Here is a 24,298-nt window from a genome sequence, read left to right as displayed (position 1 = left end):
CCGTTCCTTGGCCCACTCTCCCAGTTAACCTAGATCCTGTTGTAACTTTAGGTCTTCACTGCCCACTATACCACCAATTTTGGCATTATCTGTAAACTTACTAACTACACCACCATCTACATTAACTATTTGGGTGAGAAAAAGCAGTGGACCAAGTGCCGGTGCCTGTGGTGCACCACTGGTCAGAAGCCTCCAACTTGAATAACAACCCTCCACTAACCACTTCTAAATTCTTCCACCAAGCCAACTTTGCATCCACTTGGCTAACTCACCCTGGATCCCATGTGATCTAACACTCCAGACCTTGTCAAAGGCATTCCTTTATGCAGGAAACATCTACCACCCTACCATCATCAATCTTAGATAAAGCATAAGAATGAGTAAAGATTTGTTATATTTCTAAATGGCTGATGAGAGACACCTACAAATAATATCACTTGGAATGCAGTTTTCTTTGTGGGCTTGTGTATCCAGTTTCCCTTATAATTGACCTATAGATGCTTGTCAAAGCAAAGTATTAACCGTCATAGAGACTGTGAATGTGATATTCCATTGCAAGCAATGACTTAGCATAAAATAAGGCATGAAAGCATATCTAATTGTGTGTGTGCATGGGTCTGTGTGAGTTTAGTGTAATATTTTGCTTGTTCACATTCATCTTAACACTCTAAAATAGGTGACAATTGACTAGGTACAATTTAATGGACTGCAACTACTGGTTGTCAATATAAAACGAGTCATCAAAATATTAATAATGCAAAAATAAATGTCAACTTTTTAAATTTATCGATTCAGTATTACACAGTCAATAAGAAAACCAGACAGTATTGACTTGCTGTATTGTTTGTTCTAAGTTTTTCTGCCATAATAGCTTAACAAAAATACTAATTTTAGGTAGTTGGTGGCATTTTGGTAACCAAGATCAATGCTCAAAGATTTATAAACATACAATTTTGTGGGGAGCAACCTTTGTTGCAGGGCTTTTGAGATCCTATAGATTCAAATATGATTAGCAAAAGGAAAGCACAATTGAAAGTTTCAGATTATCAGGAAAGATTGAAGAGGCTTTGGGCTCTCTTCTGTGGAAAAAGTTTGATCTCCTGTCCTTTAAAATAATGAAGTGGGGCGGGAAGATTGAAACTGAGGAGCTCTTTCCACTAGTGGGGAGATTAAATGCAAGACAGTCACCAGTAAAAATGGTAAACTTGTGAGAGGACTCTGTATGGAAAAGAAAAAAAATTAAATTGATCACTAAATGGTGAAGTTCAAGCAATGTATTTGAAATTTGATAATCACATGAGGGAGAAAGGAATAGAAAGCTATGTTGATAGGGATGGATCAAGTAGATGACGGGGGGGGGGGGGGTTGTGCAAAGCATAAATGTTAGACTGGGCCAATTTCCCTCATATTCATCCTTAGTGACCCACTAGGTCTGATGAGGCAGGCATTAGTTACCCAATCTGAGTAGCATTGGGAAGCAGGTGGTGATCTGCTCTTTTAGACAACTGCAGATTTCATACACAGTTGATGATTGTTGGGCCCAGGGCTCTACCCAGAGGAACTCCTGCAGTATTGTCCTGGGTTGGAAATGATTTATCTCAAAAAACCACAATCTTAGAAAAGTACAACAGATAAACAGTCCTTCCACCCAAATGGATCACACCAACCATCAACCACTCATTTGCACAAGTCTTGCACCTATTGTATTCTTATCAACCCCTACTGTTCACCAGTGGACAATTAACCTACCAACCCATAAACCTTGGTTTGTGGTAGGAAACTAGAGCACTCAGGAGAAACCCGCACAGTTACATGGTCATTTTCTGCTCTTTGATTCTTTTACAGTACCTACACTGGGGGTAATTTTCCAGAAGAAATTAACTTACTAATGTGCCTTTTATATGAGGGAGGAGACAGGAGCTCTTGAGGGAAACCCACACAGACACAAGGAGAATGTGCAAACTCTACCGGAGGTCAGGATCAAATCCTGGCCTTTGGAGCTGTAAGACAGCTGCTCTATCAGCTGCATCATATGTAATGCCTTCAGCTGAACTAATAACTTCATCTAAAACATTTCAGTAACATACAGAAGTGGCTAAGGAACAATGTGAGCCACTCAGATGTGATTAGTATCATATTGAAAAGCTAATCTTTTTTGGAAAATTAGTCATGTGAAAAAAATAATACACATTGAAATACTTTACCTGCCCTTGGGTTATAACCAGCACATTCGATTTGAATTGCTTTATAAATGACTAAATAACAAGTGGATTTTGCTAATAGGAAGTTAACAGCAAGCAGGAGAACTGATTCATATGACATTTCAATTTAGTGTTTGACAAATGGCTCATTTATCTACTAAACCTTTATAATATCTTTCACTCTTTGGGATTTATGTTACACCCAAACATTTGAAGAGAAATGCCACCACATTTCACAAGAAAAAAGCTAAAATCTCAGTTGAGTCTCTTGCTGAGGAACTTGTAGAGATTTTCTCCCCATTTATTGTTCCATCATGCTAAGAAAAGTTGCAAACTCTAGTTAGGCCACACTTGGAGTACTGTGTCCAGTTCTGGTCGCCTCACTATAGGAAGGATGTGGAAGCATTGGAAAGGGTACAGAGGAGATTTACCAGGATGCTGCCTGGTTTAGAGAGCATGGATTATGATCAGAGATTAAGGGAGCTAGGGCTTTACTCTTTGGAAAGAAGGAGGATGAGAGGAGACATGATAGAGGTGTACAAGATATTAAGAGGAATAGACAGAGTGGACAACCAGTGCCTCTTCCCCAGGGCACCACTGCTCACTACAAGAGGACATGGCTTTAAGGTAAGGGGAGGGAAGTTCAAGGGGGATATTAGAGGAAGGTTTTTCACTCAGAGAGTGGTTGGTGCATGGAATGCACTGCCTGAATCAGTGGTGGAGGCAGATACACTAGTGAAGTTTAAGAGACTATTAGACAGGTATATGGAGGAATTTAAGGTGGGGGGTTATATGGGAGGCAGGGTTTGAAGGTCAGAACAACATTGTGGGCCGAAGGGCCTGTAATGTGCTTTACAATTCTATGTTCTATGTTTATTTCCTTCTTGGCATGCTGTCATCTTCTAGAAATATAATTGGTCTGTGGGAATCATGTGACCTCTATTACCATGGATGAATTGGTGTGAGGGAGTCACACTCTGATCTCCGTGGCAAGCTAATTGGTTGCATGAGAAAAGTGATCTGGAACAAGGTGGAATTGCAACATTAATTGTTATAATGCTCATACACTTTCACCTACCCCCATAGGAACCTCACCATTGCCCAGCCACTGGCAAACAAGAGAAGATCTGCAGATCGTGGAAATCCAAGCACACACACAAAATACTGGAAGAACTCAGAAGGCCAGGCAGCATTTATGGAAAAGAGTACAGTCAATGTTTCGGGCTGAGACCTTTTGGCAGGAAAAGCTAATATTTGTGAAAACTAGTCATGTGAAAATAATAATACATGTTGAAATACTTTACCTGCCTTTGGATTATAACCAGCACATTTGATTTGAATTGCTTTATAAATTACTAAATAACAAGTGGATTTTGCTAATAGGAAGTTAACAGCAAGCAGGTTAATATGACATTCCAATTTAGTGTTGGACAAATGGCTCATTTATCTACTAAACCTTTATAATAACTTTCGCTCTGTGGGATGGGTCTCAGCTGAAAATGTCAACTGTGCTCTTTTCCATGGGCATCCACTGGACTTCCTGGTCCACTCTCTGAGACCTGACTAGCTTCCTCACTTTGAGCCAGTGGCCAGGATTCAGAAAAAAAATGCCAGTGATTTTAATATTAACTGATGTAAAATATCCTTGCTATTGTTGCCTAGAAGAGGAAAAATGAGAGGGGCCACCACTGTATTTCTGATTTTCCAGAACCATCTCAGCAATGTGGGTGAAGCATGGAAGCATGGAGAGAAAAATGCTATTGTGTTGCACCTCTTGTGAACTCAGGAACTACTATTTCATGTGCACGCAACACTTTCCAAGTCTAGTTATTATAATGTGTAGGAAGCATGGCAGCCAATATGCTCAGGAAGATCCTCATCCAGTGATGTAACCAAGCCATCTTTCTGATAAATTTAGTTGAAGCACACCTGTCGTCTAGGAGAACTTCACTGTGGCAATGCCTTGATAGTTCTGATTCCCATCTGAGCCATGGTTACAGTTTTCTCTGCAAGGGGCATCTCTTTGCACCTCCAATAAAGCAGGGCACCTTCTATGTAGTGCTGCCTTGCCCTCAAGTCCCTGGGAGCCCATGTGTAACTCAGAGGTACCAAGGATCAAACTGTGGACCAAGCAAAATTCTTTCCAAATTCATCAGTCCCAACAAGCATTAACATCATCCAACCTATTCCCAAGTCCTCACAACCAAAGAGCACAGCTGGTGATGGATAATTTATTATACTCATCAGGCTGTTTTCTACAAAAACAAGGAGGTGGGAGCCAGCTGAGATGATATACCAGTTACAACACATCAGGTCTGTTTATTAAGTACACAATGCTAGCAATTCAGTTGTACAGAGAGAAAAAAAAGGTATTTTTACTCCTGAAGGCCTCGTGCTATCTGTGGATCTCCTTAATGTGGGATGGATATCTGCCTGAAAGTCCCCTAATATGTCACAAGTTTCTGGCTCAGAGAACTAAACCAGAAACTTTCTCAGAACTTCATTTCAAAAAAACATGGTTTAGAGTTTTCTTTTAAGAAGAGGTGCAAATTGACCTGAAAATGTCAAATCTTACATACCCTTGAAGGACATAACATCTCAGACATATTTGTCTTGCACAGAAGTAATCAAATTCTACCTGTGGAGCCTCTATCTGTTCCATTTTTCTTCAGCTAACATGCCAGTAATTGATTTTCCCCTTATGTGCATGTGGCTGATGCAGTTAACTTCGAGTCAGCCTGTAGGATGGGAGTGAGACAAAGGATGCTGCAAAATCGGAGCAGAGAGTAACACAGAAGCAGGAGGTCACTGAGTCTTCAGACATGTGCTACCCTTAACTAAATTACACCTGATCTGTATTTTCGGTCTGTCCATCTGCTCTGGTTCCAGAACTATTAAAACCAACAGAATTCAGTCAATCTCAGTGAAGTCTTTTTAGGTCACCATTACCTCCCTTTAAAACATAGGAGGTATAATTTCAGATTTTGGACAGAAAAAGTGGTACCAGTCAATATACTGACTATAGACTAGAGCTATTTTGTGCCGAGTTATGGGTCTGTTAAGAAATTTGACCCTGACTTTCCAGTAGGATTTTCATTGGTGCCTTTTTCCAGCATGAATCTCTCTCTGAATGGCATCAACTACATTGAAATGTTCCAAATTTCTGTCCACCTCACTGTCCTGAGCAATGACCATTCTTATTTATGTGCAGACCTGCTTTCATGAATCCTGAAGACACAAGAACCTGCAGATGATGGAATCTGGAGCAACGCACAATCTGCTGGAGGAGCTCAGCACTTGTGGACCAGGGGTGGGGGGAGGAATTGTTGCCAGTTCAGGTCAAAGCACACCCTGATACAAAGTTTTGACCTGAAACATCAACAATTCCTTCCACACCCCACTTCTTACCCACAGATGCAGCTTGACCCATTAATTACCTCCAACAGATTGTAGCTTTACAATATGTTTTTGCTAAAACCATTGTAAATGAGGGCAAGCACTCAAAAGGGCACAGGGGAGAGTCCATGGAGGCCAGGGTAACGATCATTTTTCAGCTTCCTTGCCTCACGTGATTACAGACTCTTTGCATCTCAGGGTTTGTTTCTCACCACAGCTTTAGAGAAATCACTCAAACTCAATAGCTCAAGGAGAGAAGATTACATTTACTTTTCTTTCAGCAAACAGTAACAGACAGATTGGCCCTGGGGATTAGCTCCCGTTGACGGCTTTCTCAAGGTACAGGGACTGCACTCAATATGAGAATCTCCAGACAGCTGACTGTAGGGTTTCCTAGCTGTAGACTGTATCCATAATGAGACTATGAGACACAGGAGCAGAGCTGGACCACACAGCCCATCAAATCCACTCCACCATTTGATCATGGCCTCTCAATCTCATTCTCTTGTCTTCTCCTTATAATCTTTGATGCCCTTACTAATTAAATACCTATCAACCTCCACTTTAAATATACCCAATGACTTGGCCTCCACAGCTGTCTGGAGCAATGAATTCCACAGATTCACCACTCTCTGGCTAAAGACATTCCTCCTCATCTCTGTTTTAAAGGGACATCTTTCTAGTCTGAGGCTGTGCCCTCTGGTCCAAGACTGTCCCACTATTGTAGGCATCCTCTGTAGTCTACCCTGTCCAGGCCTTTCAATATTTGATAGGTTTCAATGGGAACCCCTCATTCTTCTAAAATCCAGCCAGTACAGGTCCAGAGCCATCAAACGCTTCTCGTACTTTAACCCTTTCATTCCCGAGACAATTCTGGTAAACCTCCTCTAGGCTTTCTTTGGGCATAGGCTAAATCTAATGTCTATTTTTCCCAAAAGGGAAACATTTAAAAGTGAACTGAGGGCAACTTCACACAGCGGGTGGTCACGAGCTGCCAGAGCAGGTGTTTGAGGCAAGTGCAATAACAACATTTGAGACATTAGGACAAGTAGTTGGTCAGGATAGGCTCGGACAGATATGAGCCAAACGCGGACAAATGAAATTAACTTAGATAGGCATCTTGGTTGGCATGAATGAATTGGGCCGAAGGGCCTGTTTCCGCGGGTATATAACCCTATGACTCCGAATAAATCACCTCGACTGTAGACAACACAACTGCCAGAGTAGTTCTCTAGCGGTCTAAACGTGTAACGAAGGCCAGGGGCAGTGCAGGGTGAAAGCCACACACAGAATGGTTACTGTAATTTGCATCTGAAGTGACCAACTTGTCACTGCCTCCCTCTCTCTGACCTGAGAGCTGAAAATGCTCCGAGTTGGTGCCGCGATTGGAAGAGCACTGTGACTGAATCACAGCCATTACAAACACCCTTCCTTCTCTCTCTCTCTCTCTCTCTCTCTCTCTCTCTCTCTCTCTCTCTCTCTCTCTCCCTCTCTCTCTCTCTCTCTCTCCTCTCTCTCTCTCTCTCTGAAGAGCCTGACGTATGAGGCAAAGTGAGTGTCGGGGCTTCAAAAGGGCCACAAGACGGTCAATAGGCGTCCAGTCCCCGGGAGAGGCTGACGGACGGAGGATCCGAGCGCTCGGCAGCACGGCGGAGCCCCTGCCCGCGAACTTCAAGGCAAGTTCCACACTTTGAATCCACAGATCTGCGGCGAGCCGTCTGCAAAAGTTGGCAAACGGGCTGGGTATAAATCTCGCGGGCAGGGGTTCAGCCAGTGAATAGAAATACAGGGTTCTGTTCCACTCGGAAACAAAACCATAAAGAATATTGTCAGCCTACGTTAACCGTACATTACTGGGTCGCATTCGTGCTTTATGTATTCTGTTTGTGGACTTTCTATTTTACGGTTGAACGGTCTTGATCAGTCCCCTTTCTCCCTCTCCGTTTACCCAACTCGTTACTCTTATGTCAGTCCCGATTAAGGGTCTCAGCCAGAAGCGTTGACTGTTTATTTCTCTCCATAGTTGCTGCCTAACCTGCTGAGTTCCTCCAGTATTTTGTGTGTGTTACTCTGGCTTTCCAGCATCTGCAGAATCCCACGTGTTTATGTTTTACTTCTTAAGCCCCTCACCCCTGCTGGGGTATAGACTGCTGACATCATCTCGCCAGGACCCTTTATCTTGGACGAGTCTTTCAAGTTTTCCCAGCCACAGCCCATCTTCTTGGTGTGTCCTTCCCCTCCCAGGGATGTGGTCTTCGGAGCTTTACTGTAGTACTCTTACAGGTTGTAGTTGCTAACCCCACGCCCAACCCTCCCTTTCACAGCCAGGCTTGGGATAGCCCAATGCAAAGATTTCTCCCCCTCCTTCTCTCTCCACTCCTTATCTTCTTTCCTCCTCCTCCTTCTCTTAATCCTTTTCCTTCTTCCATCCCTACATTCATGCCTTCCCTGTCTTTGCAACCAATCTGCTACTCTTGGACCTCTTTACACTGGTTGTCTCCCCTCTACCCTTTCAGCTCTGATGAAGGGTCTGAGTACAAAATATAGACAGCTCTTTTCCCTCCATAGATGCTGCCTGACCCAAGTTCATCCAGCAGTTTTTTTCTCTGTGCTGCAGATTACAGCATCTGCAGTCTCTTGTATAACCCATGAATCCTTCCCATCTTTCTCCCTCTGTCCCTCCCTCCCATTTATACTGCTCCATGACATGCCATCTATGGTCTCATCTCTTCCAATACTTGTTCAGAATTTATTTTCTTGTACATGAGGGCGGTAGTGCAACTGGTAGATCTGCTGCCACATAACTCCAATGACCCTGTTTACAACCTGACTCTATGTGCTGTCTGTGTGGTGTTTGCACGTTCTCCCTCATGTGTGTCCTCTGGATGCTCTAGTTTCCTCCCGCATCTCAAAGATGTGTGGGTTGGTGAATTAATTGGCCACTGTAAATTATCCCTAGTGTATAGGTGAGCAGTAGAATCTGGGGGGAGTTGGTAAGAAGGTAGGGAGAATAAAATGGGATTAGTATAAATCAGTGTTTGATGGTTGGCATAGACTTCATGGGCTGAAAGGCCTGTTTCCATGCTATATGAATCTATTTTATTTGAGATCTGTTTACAGTGTGTGCTACTTGAGCCCTCTTCTTTAGTAACAGCGGTGATGTTACTAATAGTTACTAATGGTGTTACCAATACGTTGGTTTATGTTGGTAAATAGTCCTCTCACTTGACAAGAGAAACCAGTACGTAATATCTTTTATGCTCTTACTAAAGAAAAAGGCAACGGTAGACATGTGGTACTGTGGAACAAGTGGCTGGAAGAGTAAATCTGAATGACTTTGATGTATTGAATAAGCAAAAGATGTGATCTTATTTGTTCACATGCATTGACTGAAAGTCTCACTTTAATTGTAAACACTTAAACTGGTGCTTTGAAATGTCATAAACACAAATAATGGCACTTTATTTTGTCTCTTCAGACACAAGATAGCCATAGCAGCTGTATACGTATTGTCATTTCTATGAGTAACTATCAATTTACTTGAATTTCTCTGCTACCACTGTAGCTCCCGTTTAAGCAACTGGTCCCTATTTTACTAAATACCAGCGGCCTCAGATTTCGATGATGCAGGTAAAGAAGTCTTGTAACTAGTATGCACTGCAGCAACATCCACTGGTGCAGGGAAAAATGGTTAAAGTGATAGATGGCAAAGGGCTGCCTTATTTTAAGCAGTTTTGAGAAATGCTAGTGATACATTCATTCAAGCTAGTGAGGAACAGTATTGTGCCTGCTCTTCATTATGGAAACCAGGACACTGCCGGAATTCTGTTCCGATCGTAGTGTTCGAGATGTTGGAAGGACGCTTGCATGGCCCAGTACTGTAAGCATTGTCTGCATTTGGAACTGGTCTGAGTGTTAGAAATACTGAAAGCATGACGCAAAACTGAAAAATTGTGTATCAATAAGATCTGGATCAATAAGATGCACATCCATCTGGTCATTGTCATTTGCTGAGTGTGGATTAGCCAACAAGTATCAACAACTACCCAGAGAAAACTTACAAGGATGTCACTGGGGCTTGAAAAGTTAGGATTTTATTCCCAGGAGCATAGGAGAATAGGAGAGATATGATTGCACACAGAATTGTGAGGGGTATAGGTAGGGCTAATGTAAATGTAAGCAGGCTTTTTCCATTGCAGTTGGATGTTATTTTTCTGCCACCCAGGATCAATTCACAGTGGCCAATTAATGTCCCTGCCTGCATATCTTTGGGATGTGGGATGAGACTGAGCACTCAAGGGAAACCCATGTAGGAAAAACACAGGGAAAACACGTAAACTCCACACACACAGCATCTGAGGTCAGGATTGAACCCACGTCACGGGCGCTGAGAGGCAGCAGTTTGACCTACTGTGCCACACTGCGTTTGAGAGTGTGTGACTGTAAAAAGCAAGCCTGACCATTTCATGGTAGAAATGCCGAATGGTGATTAATCTTGGCTTCCTCCAAAGGTCCTCAATTCAATTCAAGACTTGGCTGAGGTATTGAAACGCAGAGAAGATTATGGAGCTGTGATGTTAAGGACCTTCCTTCTAGAACTACCTGTGCCTTAAGTTGTTGTGTTGACATCCATTGACAACAGTCCAGCTATGGCCTGTTCATAGAGAGCACAATTCCACCTCAGCAAAGTGTCAGCCCATCCATCCGGTCATTATCATTTGCTGAGTGTGGATTCGCTGACGAGTTTCAACAATTATCAACCTATTCAGCAATGCTCAGTTTGACTTCCTCCAGGACCATTCCCTCTGTAGGCATCTATTAGAGCCTTGGGAGTTTGGGAAAACTGCAAGATTTATTGATTTATTTTCATTTGCGCCTGCTAAACCAGTATTCATTGACCATCTCTAGTTGCCCTTGTGAAGGTGGTCATAAGTTGTCTTCTTGAACCGCTGTAGTCTCTAAGGTATAGGTACACTCACAGTGCTGTTAGGGAGGGAATTCCATGATTTTGACCCAGTAATAATGAAGGAACGGTGATATGTTTCCAAGTCAGCATGATGAGTAACATAGATGGGAATTTCCAAGTGCTGCTGTTCTTGTCCTTCTAGATGTTAGTGGCCGTGGATCTGGAAGGTCCTGCCTTAGGAACTTTGCTGTGTTGAAGTGCATCTTGTAGATAGTACACACTGCTGTAATTATTTGTTGATGGTGGAGGGATTTTATGTTTGTGGAAGGCGTACCGATCAAGTGGCTGCCTTGTACTGGATGGTGTCAAGCTTCTTGAGTGTTGATGGAGCTGCATTCATTCAGGTGAATGGCAAGTATTCCATTACACACCTGACCCAAGCCTTGTAAATGGTGGACAGGATCTGGGGAGTCAGGAGGTGAGCTGTATGCTGCAGGGTTCCTAGCCTTTGACCTGCTCTGGTAGCCACGGTGTTTATATGGCTAGACCAGCTCAATTCCCTGTTAATGGTAACTCCTAGGGTGTTGATGGTAGGGGATTCAGTAATATTATGCCATTGAATGTCATGGGACAATGGTTAGAGTCTCTCTTATTGGAGATGGTCATTGCCTGGCACTTGCATGGCTCGATTGTTTCTTGCCACTTGTCAGTCCAAGCCTGGATAATGTCCAGGTCCTGTTGTATTTGGGTATGAACTGCTTCACTATCTGAGGGGTCATGAATGGTATAGAACATTGTGCAGTCACCTGCGAACATCCCCACTTCTGACCTCATGACGGAAGGAAGGTCATTGATGAAGCAGCTGAAGATGATTGGTCCTAATACACTTCCCTGAGGAACTCCAGTGATGTCCTGAGGATGAGATGATGGATCTCCAACCAACACAATCATCTTCCTTCGTGTCAGCTATGATTCCAACCAGCTGAGGGTTTTCTCCCTAATTCCCATTGACTCCATTTTAGCTAGGGCACTCTGATGCCATACTCCGTTAAGTGTTGCCTTGATGTTGAGGGCTATTACTCTTACCTCACCTCTGGAAATTTAGCTCTTTGGTCCATGTTTGGACCAAGGAGGTGTTGAGGTCAGGAGCTGAGTGACTTTGACAGAACCCAAACTTGGCTGGATTGGACTTATCCTGTTTCTTGTGTACAGGACATACCTGGGCAATTTTCCACATTGCTGGGTAGATGCCGGTGTTGTAGCTGTTCTGGAACAGCTTGGCAGTGGCATGGCAAGTTCTGGAGCACAAATATTCAGGACTATAGCTGGAATTTTGGCTGGGCCCATAGCCTTCACAGAATCCAGTGCTTTCAGCCATTTCTTGATATCACATGGAGTGAATCAGCTTGGCTGCATACTGGGATGCTGGGGAGTTCTGGAGGAGGCTGAGCTGGATCATCAGCTTAGCACCTCTGATTGAAGATTGTTGCAAATGCCTCAGCCTTATCCTTTGCACAGCTGGTCTGGGCTCATCAATCACTGAGGATGGGGATACTTGTGGAACCTTCTCCTCCAGTGAGTTGTTGGATTGTCCACCACCATTCATGGCTGGATGTGGCAGAACTACTACAGCTTAGATCTGATCTGTTGGTTGTGCAGCCACTTAGCTCTATCTATTAATTGCTGCTTATGGTGTTTGGCACGCAAGTAGTCCTTTATTGTGGCTTCATCAGGGTGTACCTCATATTGAGGTATGCCTGGTGTTGTTCTTGTTATGCCCTCCTGCACTCTTCATTGAACCAGGGTTGATCCCCTGGCCTGGTGGTAATGTTGGAGTGGGGGATATGCTGGACCATGAGGTTATGGATTGTAGTTGAGTACAATTCTGCTGCTGCTGATGGCCTCACAGATGCCCAGTCTTGGGTTGCTAGAAGTCTGTTTGAAGTCTATCCCATTCAGCACGGTGGTAGTGCCACACAATGCTGTGGAGGATTTCTTCAATGTAAAAATGGGATTTCGTCTCCACAACTATTGTGCGGTGGTCATGACTACGAATGCTGTCACGGACCGATGCTTCTGCAGCAGGCAGGTTGGTGAGAATGAGGCTAAGAGTGTTTTTTCTTCTTGTTGCTTCCCTCACCATTTGCTGTAGTCCCAGTCTAGTAGCTAAGTCCAGAAGGACCCAACCAGCTCAGTACTATCAAGCCACTCTTAGTGATGGACATTGAAGTCCCCCACCCAGAGTACATTCTGTGCCCTTGCCACCTTCAATGCCTCCATGCTCAACATGGAGGAGTAGATTCATTGGCTGAGGGAGGACGGTATGTGGTAATCAGAAGGTTTCCTTACCCATGTTTAAAACTTGGTGTCATAAGACTTCATGGGGTCCAGCGTCGATGTTGAGAGTTTCCAGGGCAACTCCCTCACTACCCACCACCTCTGCTAGGACTGTCCTGCCAGCGAGACAGCACGTACCCAGGAATGGTGATGGTGGAGTCTGGAATGTTAACTGTAAGGTATGATTCTGTCAGTTCAACTACGTCAAGCTGTTGCTTAACTTGTCTGTGAGTCAGCTCTCCCAGCTTTGGCACAAGTCCCCAGATGTTAGTAAGGAGAACTTTGCAGGGTTGATAGGGCTGGTTGACAAGGGTCGACAAGATGGAAAGTGATGGTCTGCCCTGGTGTCTGAGTTAGGAATATCACACAGTGGGAATGGTTACTCTTGTCCTCAGTATAATCTTATTTTTATACCTAGGGTTAAAGCCGGATAATGATAACCATTCTGACTACAACTTTCAGCACCAGATCCTGTGATCTTGCCCAGTGCACTTGAAGGGTTGCGTATTCTGAGATGTGTGATGTTTAAACATGTCTTTCATCAAATTGAGCATGACTTCTGCAGCCTCTACCGATCCGGATGGAACTAGGAACACTCCGTAATGCAGCACAGCCTATGGACGACTGAGCAAGTCCTTCAGGATTAGAAAGGTTACAACTGTTGGTAGAGTGGTTGTGATGAGAGGAAGAGTAAATACCTGCACTAATCATCCATTTTCCTTGAGCAATGGTGGGAGAAGCTGTCAGTTACAAATATGGGTTTGTACAAATTTGGAGCTAGTAAGTGGCTGATGATGGCCAAGGGAGGGATGAATTGCGTCAACAGCCCACTTATTATCATGTATATTTATCACCATGGCTGATTCACAACTCTCTGAAACAAGACTCACTCAGCTCACTCAGAAGAAATTTTCGCATCCTTGAATTAGGTTTAAACTCTACTCCAGAAATGGAAGCATGTGTCCCAATGGATTCAGTATTGTGCCAAAGGAGTGCTGCACTACTGACCATGCTGCTTTTTGTAAAACCTATTTGCTCTATTACATAAAATAATACCCCCATGGGTGAGGGTAACAGTACAACTGAAGGTCAACAGTAGGACAACTGAAGAAAGATATACCATCAGTTCAGGCAGTTTAGCATAATGTAGATTCTTAAGGTTGATTTCTGGGATGAAGGTGATTTCCAGTGAGGAGTGGTTGAGATTTTTGGTTTGTAGCTAGTGAAGTTCAACAGTGTGAGAAACAATTTCACTGGCACATTCAGGATACTAACAGAGGTTGATGAGGTAGGTGACAGGAGTTCAGAACTGCAGGACATAAATCCAGGAGGCACAAGAGACTGTAAGTACTGGAATCTAGAACAACAAACAGAATGCTGGAAGAACTCAGTGGGTTGGGCAGCAATGGACTTTTGGCATTTTGGGTTGAGACTTGAGTTCCTCAAGCATTTTGTTTGTGGCACTGACCTGGGATATTACACAAGCTTTTCAGGACTGTAATGAAGAGTGTTTCTTTATTTTCTAACCATGAAGTTGTACATCATTGTAGTTCCATCCCTTAGGAGTGTGCAGATGCTCACTTACTGTTAATACTCAATAGCTGAAAATCCAACAGTCTTGGCACCCTGCTGGTGCCAGACTTGCAAGCTTTCTGGACTATTTGATGCTTCTCTCATAAACCCTCAAATACAATTTCATTTTTTATCCATCTGACAAGGTAGTATAATAAAACTTGCACTGAACCTTGTAGGTTTAAAGGGAACAGGAAAATGCAGCCCATCCCTGGCTATAAACCCACCCATGTTGTTCCTGAACCTTGATGTCCTGTACCCCAAGCTGAGGCTCACCAAGTGGTGAAAGAGCCAGGAGAGTATTGATGAGGGCAAATGGTAACCTTTTTTTTATTAGGTTATAACAGAAAAATGCAACTAAGTCTCATAGTGCAAAGTGGTGCTGCAGAAAGCTGTGCAGAGAATTCCAAGTGATACTGAATAATGTCTCCACTTTAGCTTCAATCCTTTACAGCTTGCAGATGAGTCTATGTCTTTTGTGACTGTTTTCATGAATGACAGCTTTATTGTTAGTGTTTAAATAAAAGACTATGGTCATGTAGCCTGCCAAGAGAAGTAGCAATCCTCTATACACCAATTTATTTGGACAATAGTGACTTGTTTCCCTCTGGCAAAGGAGCAATAGAAATACCTAGAGAGATAGAAAACCTACAGCACTATACAGGACCTACAGCACAATACAGGCCCTTCAGCCCACAGAGCTGTGCTGAACATGCCCTTACTTTAGAAATTACCTGGGTTACCCATAGCCCTCTATTTTTCTGAGCTCTATGTACCTGACAACGAGTCTCTGAAAAGACCCTATTGTATTCACCTCCACCACGGTCGCTGGCAGCCCATTCTACACACTCACCACTCTCTGCATAAAAAAACCTACCCCTGACATCTCCTCTGTATCTACTTCCAAGCATGTGCCCTCTCGTGCTAGCCATCTCAGCCCTGGGAAAAATCCTCTGACTATCCACACGATCAATGCCTCACATCATCTTATACAGGTCTACCATGTCACCTCTTATCCTCTGTTGCTCCAAGGAGAAAAGTCTGAGTTCACTCAACCTGTTCTCATAAGGCATGCTCCCCAATCCAGGCAATATCCCTGTAAGTCTCCTCTGCACCCTTTCTATGGCCTCCACATCCTTCCTGTAGTGAGGTGACCAAAACTGAGCACCAGTACTCCAAGTGGGGTCTGACCAGGCTCCTATATAGCTGCAACATTACCTCTCGGCTCTTAAACTCAATCCCACAATTGATGAAGACCAATGCACCGTATGCCTTCTTAACCACAGAGTCAAACGGCGCAACAGCTTTGAATGTCCTATGGACTTGGACCCCAAGATCCCTCTGATCCTCCACACTGCCAAGAGTTTTACCATTAATACTATGTTCTGTCATCATATTTGACCTATCAAAATGAACCACTTCACACTCATCTGGGTTGAACTCCATCTGCCACTTCTCAGCCCAGTTTTGCGTCCTATCAATGTCCCGCTGTAACCTCTGACAGCCCTCCACACTATCCACAACACCCCCAACCTTTGTGTCATCAGCAAATTTACTAACCCATCCCTCCACTTCCTCATCCAGGTCATTTATAAAAAATCATGAAGAGTAGGTCTCCTAGAACAGATCCCTGAGGCACACCACTGGTCACCGAACTGCATGCAGAATATGACCCGTCTACAACCAGTCTTTGCCTTCTGTGGGCAAGCCAGTTCTGGATCCACAAAGCAATGTCCTCTTGGATCCCATGCCTCCTTACTTTCTCAATAAGCCTTGTATGGGATACCTTGTAAAATGCCTTGCTGAAATCCATATACACTTCATCTACTGCTCTACATCTAGTCATATCCTCAAAAAATCCAATCAGGCTCATAAGGCACGACCTGTCTTTGACAAAGCCATTGCTGACCTAATCATATTATGCCTCTCCGAATGTTTATAAATATGGCCTCAGGAGCTTCTCCATCAACTTACCAACCACTGAAATAATGCTCACTGATCTATAATTTCCTGGGCTAACTCTACTCCCTTTCTTGAATAAGGGAACAACATCCGCAAACCCCCAATCCTCCAGAACCTCTCCATCTTCATTGATGATGCAAAGATCATCACCAGAGGCTCAGCAATCTCCTCCCTCATCTCTCACAGTAGCCCGTGTACATCTCATCTGGTCCTGGTGACTTATCCAACTTGATGCTTTTCAAAAGCTCCAGCACATCCTCTTCCTTAATATCTACATGCTCAAGCTTTTCGGTCCACTGTAAGTCATCCCTACAATCGCTAAGATCCTTTTCTGTAGTGAATACTGAAGCAAAGTATTAATTAAGTACTTCTGCTATCTCTTCCGGTTCCATACACACTTTTCCACTGTCACACTTGATTGGTCCTATTCTCTCACGTCATATCCTCGTGCTCTTCCCATACTTGTAGAATGCCTTAGGGTTTTCCTCAATCCTGTCCGCCAAGGCCTTCTCCTGGCCCCTTCTGGCTCTCCTAACTTTGTTCTTAAGCTCCTTCCTACTAGCCTTATCTTCAAGATCTCTTTCATTACCTAGTCTTTTGAATCTTTTCTTCTTGACAAGATTTACAACAGCCTTTGTACACCTCTTGAGGCACTTGACAGGAGCATTATTAAACAATTCTAACTTGATGTATTGGAGTGACATAAGGGGAGAGGGATATAAAGAGTTGTAGAGATAGATTTTCCATGACTTAGGCCCTTGGCCTTTGAAGGAAAGGTCAACAATGGTGAGATAAATTGGAGTTCAGACAAAGCTAGAATTGGAGGATAGTAGAGGATAAGCAATATTTTCAGAGAGTAAAGTCATTCATTAGTTTAACAGGAGATGACCCTAGTATAAAAGGGGTAAGGTGCATAATGGGGCTACATTCTCAGGCAAATAAGAGGTGTAATGACTGTTAGCAAGACTGTAGATCAGTACTATTGTCCAAGAACTCCATTGAAAAGTCTTATAACAGAGGGATAGGAACTCTCCTTGTGTATGTTCTCAAGCTTTTTTCTTCTTCCAAGAAGACATACTATTAGGCTCAAGGACAGCTTCTATTTCACTGTTACAAGACTCTTGAACAGACCCTGTGTACGATGAAGATGAACTCTTGATCACTCACCCTTCCTCTTCGTGGCTCTTGCACCTTTCCTTTAACTCAAACACTTTTTGCACTGTGCTGTTGTTTTGCCTTTTATACCACCTTGACGTATTTATGTATGGGATGATCTGTCTGGATGGCATACTAACAAAAGCTTTCATTGTATCTCCATATGTGTCAATAATAAAATAATAGCTACCACCAACCATTCAGAAACATATGCACTAGCCTCCCTTTGATTAAACCGGGGGTCGGCAACCCGCGGCTCCGGAGCCACATGTGGCTCTTTTACGTCTGTTCTGCGGCTCCCTGTTGCTTTGGGAAATAATTGGTTGTGGCGACCCTTTTCCTGGCACATCTGAACCGGCTCACAATTAGATAGCCTACGGGGGTTTGCGAGCACAGAGCTTTGGAGCCTCTGCGCCATGGGGGGCAGGTTGAGGGAGGCTTAAAAGTGAGGCTGAAGATTTCGAATAAAGTTTTTTCCTTCGACTGCAGTTACCGACTCCGTGTCGTAATTTTAGCGCTGCGTGTAGCACACCGCTACATGGTCAGTATTTAATTAAAATGTATTTTATGTTAGTTTGTTAGTTTTTGAAATGTAAATCTAAATTTGAAGATTATGGTGATCTTGTACAATCTAAATAAGACGTTGTGGCGACCCATTTCCTGACACATCCGAACCGGCTCACAATTAGCCAGCGTTCAGGCTAAGGGAGATAGCCTACGGGGGTTTGTGAGTACGTGTCTTTTGCAGCATCCGCGCCCATGGGGGGCGGGTTGAGGGAGGCTTAAAAGCAAGGCTGTTTAGTTCGAATAAAGCTATCTTTGACTGCAGTTTACTGACTGCGTGTAGCACACCGCTACAACGTGTTTTTATCGCTGGCTGTCCAGAGGGGAGGTGCTGAAACGCTTTGTCGCGTGTCTGGAAGAAGTGAAAACTTTCCTGGGCAGCAAAGGGCTCAACTTTCCTGAGCTGGAACAGCCAGAGTGGCTGGAAAAGCTACACTTCATGGTAGACATGACAGCGCACCTGAACACGCTGAACACAGCTCTTCAACGGGGTAAGGACGTACAGCCCTGCACATGTTGGAGGATGTTTTGGCATTCGAGCGCAAGTTGACGTTGCTTGCCAGAGATTTACAGAAAGGCACATTGTCTCACTTCCCCAATTTGAGAGAGTTCAAACAAGGTCACGACATGATAAATTCGGAGTACTTACATTCTGCAATCATCGCAATGCAAACATCGTTTGGGAAACGCTTCTGTGAGTTCAGAGAGGAAAAAAACACATTATCCTTCCCGGTCACTCCCCTAAGCATCGATCCATCCCTACTGAATACGACTGCATTGTCAGGTGTGAGTCAACCTGAACAAGTATGATAAATATTTTAATTGCCTATTATTTTACGTATATTCATATGTTTTCATTGTTCAGTGAAATAGTCCTTTTATTTTTCAGGTTGACAGCTGGCTGACGTTATTTTTGGTTTGCTGCTGGCGGCAAATTTAAGTTTGGCGTTTTTCATAAATACAAGAAGGACTCAAATAGACGTTGAGTATTTTACTTGAAAGTAACCTTCAACCCAACGTCTTTTTTTTGGAGTTCAAAATGTTTTTGTTGCATGCAGAAATGTAATTTCGTTTTCTCTGCAGGAGTTCATCAATTTCATAAATGCAACACATTATAGTTTGTTTATACATAGCATAAAGGCAAAACAAAACGTTGTATGCAGTGTTATTTCATTTTAAATGTCAAACGGGTTTTGCGGCTCCCAGTGTTTTCTTTTCTGTGGGAAACGGGTCCAAGTGGCTCTTTCAGTGGTAAAGGTTGCTGACCCCTGGATTAAACCCTTGTTCCTTGTTTGCTTTACAGAATGAACACCAGCAGGAGGAGGCTGTTCTGGAACCACAGACCAATGGGCTTGATACTGTTTTTCGTGGTCATGCTGCTCCCACCCCTTCACTCGTGCCGTGGACAGATCGATCCTCTGACTCTGGGTCCAACCGACCCCCAGTGTTGGGAATCCTCCTCCACGCTTCTTCTTGAAATGCGGAAACCCCGTATAGCAGACACTGTCAACGGCTTCTGGGACTTCATGATCTACCTTAAGTCATCAGAAGAGTCCAAGCACAGCAGTCTCTTCTGGGTCCTGGCACAGCTGTTCTGGGACATCTATGTGGACTGTATGATTTCTCGGACCCATGGGTTGGGACGAAGGCGTTTCATTGAAGATGAGAAGGAACTAGTGACGGCACACTCGGATCTCAGACAGTACGTCTCATGTTTTCACCACCACCTCCCCTCTCACAGTGTCCAACCCCACAGTTTCTAGATGAGATCTTTGATGAGGAACACTTCTTCTGCCCATCGCCACTTTCCAAATAATTATCATGGTAGATGATAATCCTGAGACTACAACACAAGATAGGGTATCTTGCATAATACTTATCAGGAAGCATTACAACATGAGTGCAAAGAATATAGGGCAACACAGTGTCTGCCTCACAGAACTAGAGATTGGCCAAATGACTTGTTTCTGTGCTGCAGTTCTCTCTGACTCCATAATAGTTATCAATCCAATGACATGAATTGTCTCTTGCTACACGAAATTACTGTCATTTGAGAGACAATCAAATGGAGGGAAAAATGGAAATTGACAATGAGTATTTGCCTTGTGTTCTCCCACCCAGAGTTATGTTATTATTTAACTAGGCAAATCCCAGGCATAATCCGTAAGAGGAGCTAAAATCTTGAGACCTCTAATTCCAGACAACATGGCAAATCAGGAGATGGGAAACACCTGTAGGTGAAGAATAATCCTATTGTTAACAAAATGTAGGCTTGCAATTTTTAGGCTGATTGCACAACTCTATCAACATAGCTTGAGTTTATTGGAAAATAAATCAAACCGGATTACGTCAGGAAAAGGTGTTGAGGAAATTAGAACTAAGCAGGCTACTCTACAGATCAGCCACAACCTGATTATGATATAAAAAGATGAAGGGCTGAAAGATTTGTACTTATTACTGTGTTCCCTTCATGCATAATACATTATAAATTCAGAAGCCTGGCTTTTAACACCTGGTGACTCATTGGAACCTGCTGATTATTGATAGGCTGGACATGGAGAGGACATTTCCAATAGTAAGAGAGTCTAGGACCAGAGCCCACAGCCTCAGAATAGAACAGAGATGATAAGGAATTTCTTTAGCCCGAGGGTGGTGAATCTGTAGAATTCATTGCCATAGATGGCCGTGGAGGCCAAGTCATTTGGTATATTTAAAGTGGAGGTTGATAGGTTGATTACTAAGTACGTCAAATGTTATAGGGAGAAGTAGGAGAATGTCGTTGAGAGGATTTATTATCAGCCATGATGGAAGAGACACATTGGGCCAAAGCACCTTATTCTTCTCCTATGTCTTAGGGGAGTGCAAGACCAGGCAATATAGATTCTGGGTGAGAGAGATTTAAATGGATCTGAGGCGCAACATTTTCATACAGACGATGTTGAGTATATGGAACAAGCTGCCAGAATAAGTGGTTGAAGCAGGTACAATAGTATCATTTAAGAAGTGCTAGCATAAATAAAGTAGTGGTGGAGCTTAGAGGACAATGAGCCGAAGGCAGGGAATTGGGATCAGCTGGGCGGGCACCTGGTCAGTATGGACTCGATGGGACAAGTGGTTGTATTCCCACTGTATTGTTCTATGACTCTATATATTCAGACTCAGCTTTCACTTTGGCATTTCAAAGATTCGTAGCACTCCATGGGGGGGTGGGTGGGAGAGATACTTGATCATTTATCTTGGCAACCTTTTATTTAAAACAAACTATTGTTTTGTAGGCCAAATGGTCTCTTATGTTGTGATAAGCATAAGATCTGTTCTTTGTAAATGTGGTAATAACATTGGGATTTTTGCTTTCTCCTCAGGGATCTTCGCAGAGGGTCAAAGCATGATCAATCCCAGAGTAAAAGACTTTGTTCAAGACTGGGTTGGGATCTAAGTGTACAGGAATGGTTCCAACATCACGCAAAACTGGATAGCAAAAAATACGGCCTCAACTATATCAATGTACGTGCTGTAGTGTCTTTTTGTGGCTTGTTTTTCACTAATAAACATATCTGAAATCCCTGTGTTGAAATGGCAATGTTACCTCCATAAATTTTTAGTTTACTGGTTCAGCGGAGTGGGAAGAGTAAAGGTTTAAATCCAAGTCTTTGTTCTGTAATGTGAAAGTAATTTACTGTGTATCCAAATAAATTTAAACAGTGTTGCATTTAAATGCTTAATTAAATTTAATTGTCTATGGCTGCTATCAGTTTAAGGAAGGAGAGGGATGAAAATCTTGAAAGCAAACTCATCTCTTTATTTTGGGTCATCTAACAGGACTGTCTTTGCAGCAGAATTAAAATAGTTTCAGTGTCACCACTTGCCAAAGTCATAGAGCCATACAGCACAGAAAAAGGCCTTTTGGCTAAACTATTTCATGCTGACAATGATGCCCATCTAAACTAGTCTCATTTGCCTGTGTTTGGCCCATTTCCCTCCAAGCCTTTCAATGTACTTGACCAAGTGCCTTTTAAATGTCAATGATTTTGCTTCAGTGATTTACTCCGCTAGACCATTCCTTCTGGGTGGAAAAATTTGCAAACCCATTGTCTTTGCCGGGGGATGAAAGCAGGAGAAGCATGGGAACACCAAGTTGCCCTCCAAGCCACAAACCATTCTGATTTGGAAATATAATCCATTCCTTCACTGTTGCTGGCGCAAGATCCTGAAACTCCCTACCTAACAGCATTATTGGCACAGTCATACCTCAAGGAATGCAGTGAATCAAGAAGGCAGATCATCATCATCCCTAAGGCAGTTAGGACTGGGTAATTAAATGACAACTCAGCCTGAGAAGTTTATAGTTCTTGAATGAATAGCAAAAAATCTAATTACTACAAAATTAATGAGCCATTAGTTAGGAGATGAGGTGACTAGATGACATCAACTAGTAATAATAGTAGATGGTATATGCATTTTATGATAGGATTGTATAAACCCTTCACCTTGGGTTTCACGTATAATGTGACATCAGTGGCATTACTGGGGAGATGTAAAAGCTCTCTTGGTACTATTTCCATCCAATAACAATCCCTATTCATTAACATATCCTTGGAAAATTTTACACCCCAGCTAAGTTGTAGAAATAAAACCCTTTGGTCAGTGCTTTAGAAACTTATTGCCAGAATCTTGGTAAATATTCCAAATAAGGCTGATTGCAAAGTAATTACAATACTCTAAATTTGCCAACATCCTTGTCTTTTAGCTTAAGGACTTTAATATCAGGGATAATTCTAATTCTAGTCCCTACAGTCATAACTCTCTCTGCAAAAACTTTATAGCTTTATGACAAAGCCATTGGGATTAGACAGATGATTCTTTACCATGGTACTGAAGGAAGCTATTCAGCCTATCCATTCCATGCTTACTCCTAGCAGACTGGTTGCACTCTGTAAGTCTCGGTCTCTCTCTCTCTCTCTCTCTCTCTACACCCTTCTCTACAACACACACACACACACACACATACACACACCAACTCCTCTTTGGATTGTTTGCTACTTACCTACAGTAAGGGTAACTTACAGTAGTGAGATGACCTGACAGCACATCATTGGGTCACAGGAGGAAATTAAACCTCCAGGAGAAAATCTATGCTGTTTTGTCAGCCATGGAGTGGAGTTCAACTTCTCTTCTGAATGGTAATATTTCTAGCTAGGCTGGGCTACAATGGGCCTTGTGCTCAAACTTCTTCAAAACCAAGATCCTCTACCAATTTGTTTTGATGCACTACACTGCCCACTAACAATAAAGGATCTTACCACGATTCTGGAAAACATGTATCACTTCTCAGGCTTCTGGCACAACCTCTCAACGAAGGCAGGCACTGATGACAAAATTAATTGCTGCCTTCAATACAGCAGCACCTTTGACCAATCAAAAAAAAAGTTATTTGAAAATCTCAAAATCAGAATCAGGTTCAATATTACCAGCTTATGTTGTGAAATTTGTTCTCTTTGTGGCATCAGAGAAATGCAATGCATAATAATAGTGAAGAAAACATGAATTAAAGAGTGTGTGGGTGTGTTTATATAAATTATATAAATAATTAAATAAGTAGTGCAAAAAAAAGAGAAATAAAAGTGCAGTGAGATGGCATTCATGGGTTCAATGTCCATCCAGAAATCAGACGGTAGTGAGGAAGAAGCTGTTCCTGAATCATTGAGTGTATGCCTTCAGGCTCCTGTACTACCTCCCTGATGGTAGCAATGAGAAAAAGACACTTCCTGGCTGGTGGAGTCCTTAATGATGGCATTGCTCCTTGAAGATGTCCTGGGTGCTACAGAGGTAGTGCTCATGATGGATCTGACTAAGTTTGCAAGTTTCTACAACTTCTTTCGATCCTGTGCAATAGCCCCTCCCCCCAGACTGTAATGCAACTAGCTAGAATGCTTTCCACAGTACATCTGTAGAGATTTCTTCTAAGTCCTAATGAAATATAGTTGCTGCTGCCTTGTCTTCTTTGTAGCTACATTGATATGTTGGTACTAAAGTTATGAGCTACCTGGCAGCAGTGATCTCTGCCCTCCTGAGATCTGAACTACCTATAGCAGACATTCCAGCCCTGAGGAATACATATGTTATCTCTGCAAAATCCTCCATGTTGACTGGAAGGTTAAATGAACAACCCCGGGAGTCCTCTCCCAGGCCAACATCCCCAATAATA

At 43.0% G+C, this 24,298-nt stretch overlaps 1 protein-coding gene across 1 annotated transcript; it reads left to right on the top strand.

The window, feature by feature from the left end:
* Positions 1 to 7,112: 7,112 nt before the first annotated feature.
* Positions 7,113 to 21,704, top strand: LOC132392831 (protein FAM237A-like). The gene is made up of 3 exons (XM_059967284.1): positions 7,113 to 7,273; positions 19,397 to 19,795; positions 21,456 to 21,704. Exons 2-3 carry the CDS (start codon positions 19,398 to 19,400, stop codon positions 21,649 to 21,651), a joined length of 594 nt encoding a protein of 197 aa, XP_059823267.1. The 5' UTR covers positions 7,113 to 7,273; position 19,397; the 3' UTR covers positions 21,652 to 21,704.
* The last annotated feature ends 2,594 nt before the right edge of the window (positions 21,705 to 24,298 follow it).

Source organism: Hypanus sabinus, chromosome 4 (genome assembly GCF_030144855.1).
Source record: "Hypanus sabinus isolate sHypSab1 chromosome 4, sHypSab1.hap1, whole genome shotgun sequence".
NCBI classification, from domain to species: Eukaryota; Metazoa; Chordata; class Chondrichthyes; order Myliobatiformes; family Dasyatidae; genus Hypanus; species Hypanus sabinus.
Note: the sequence above shows the minus strand (reverse complement) of the source record. Positions and strands in the feature narration are given on the sequence as shown.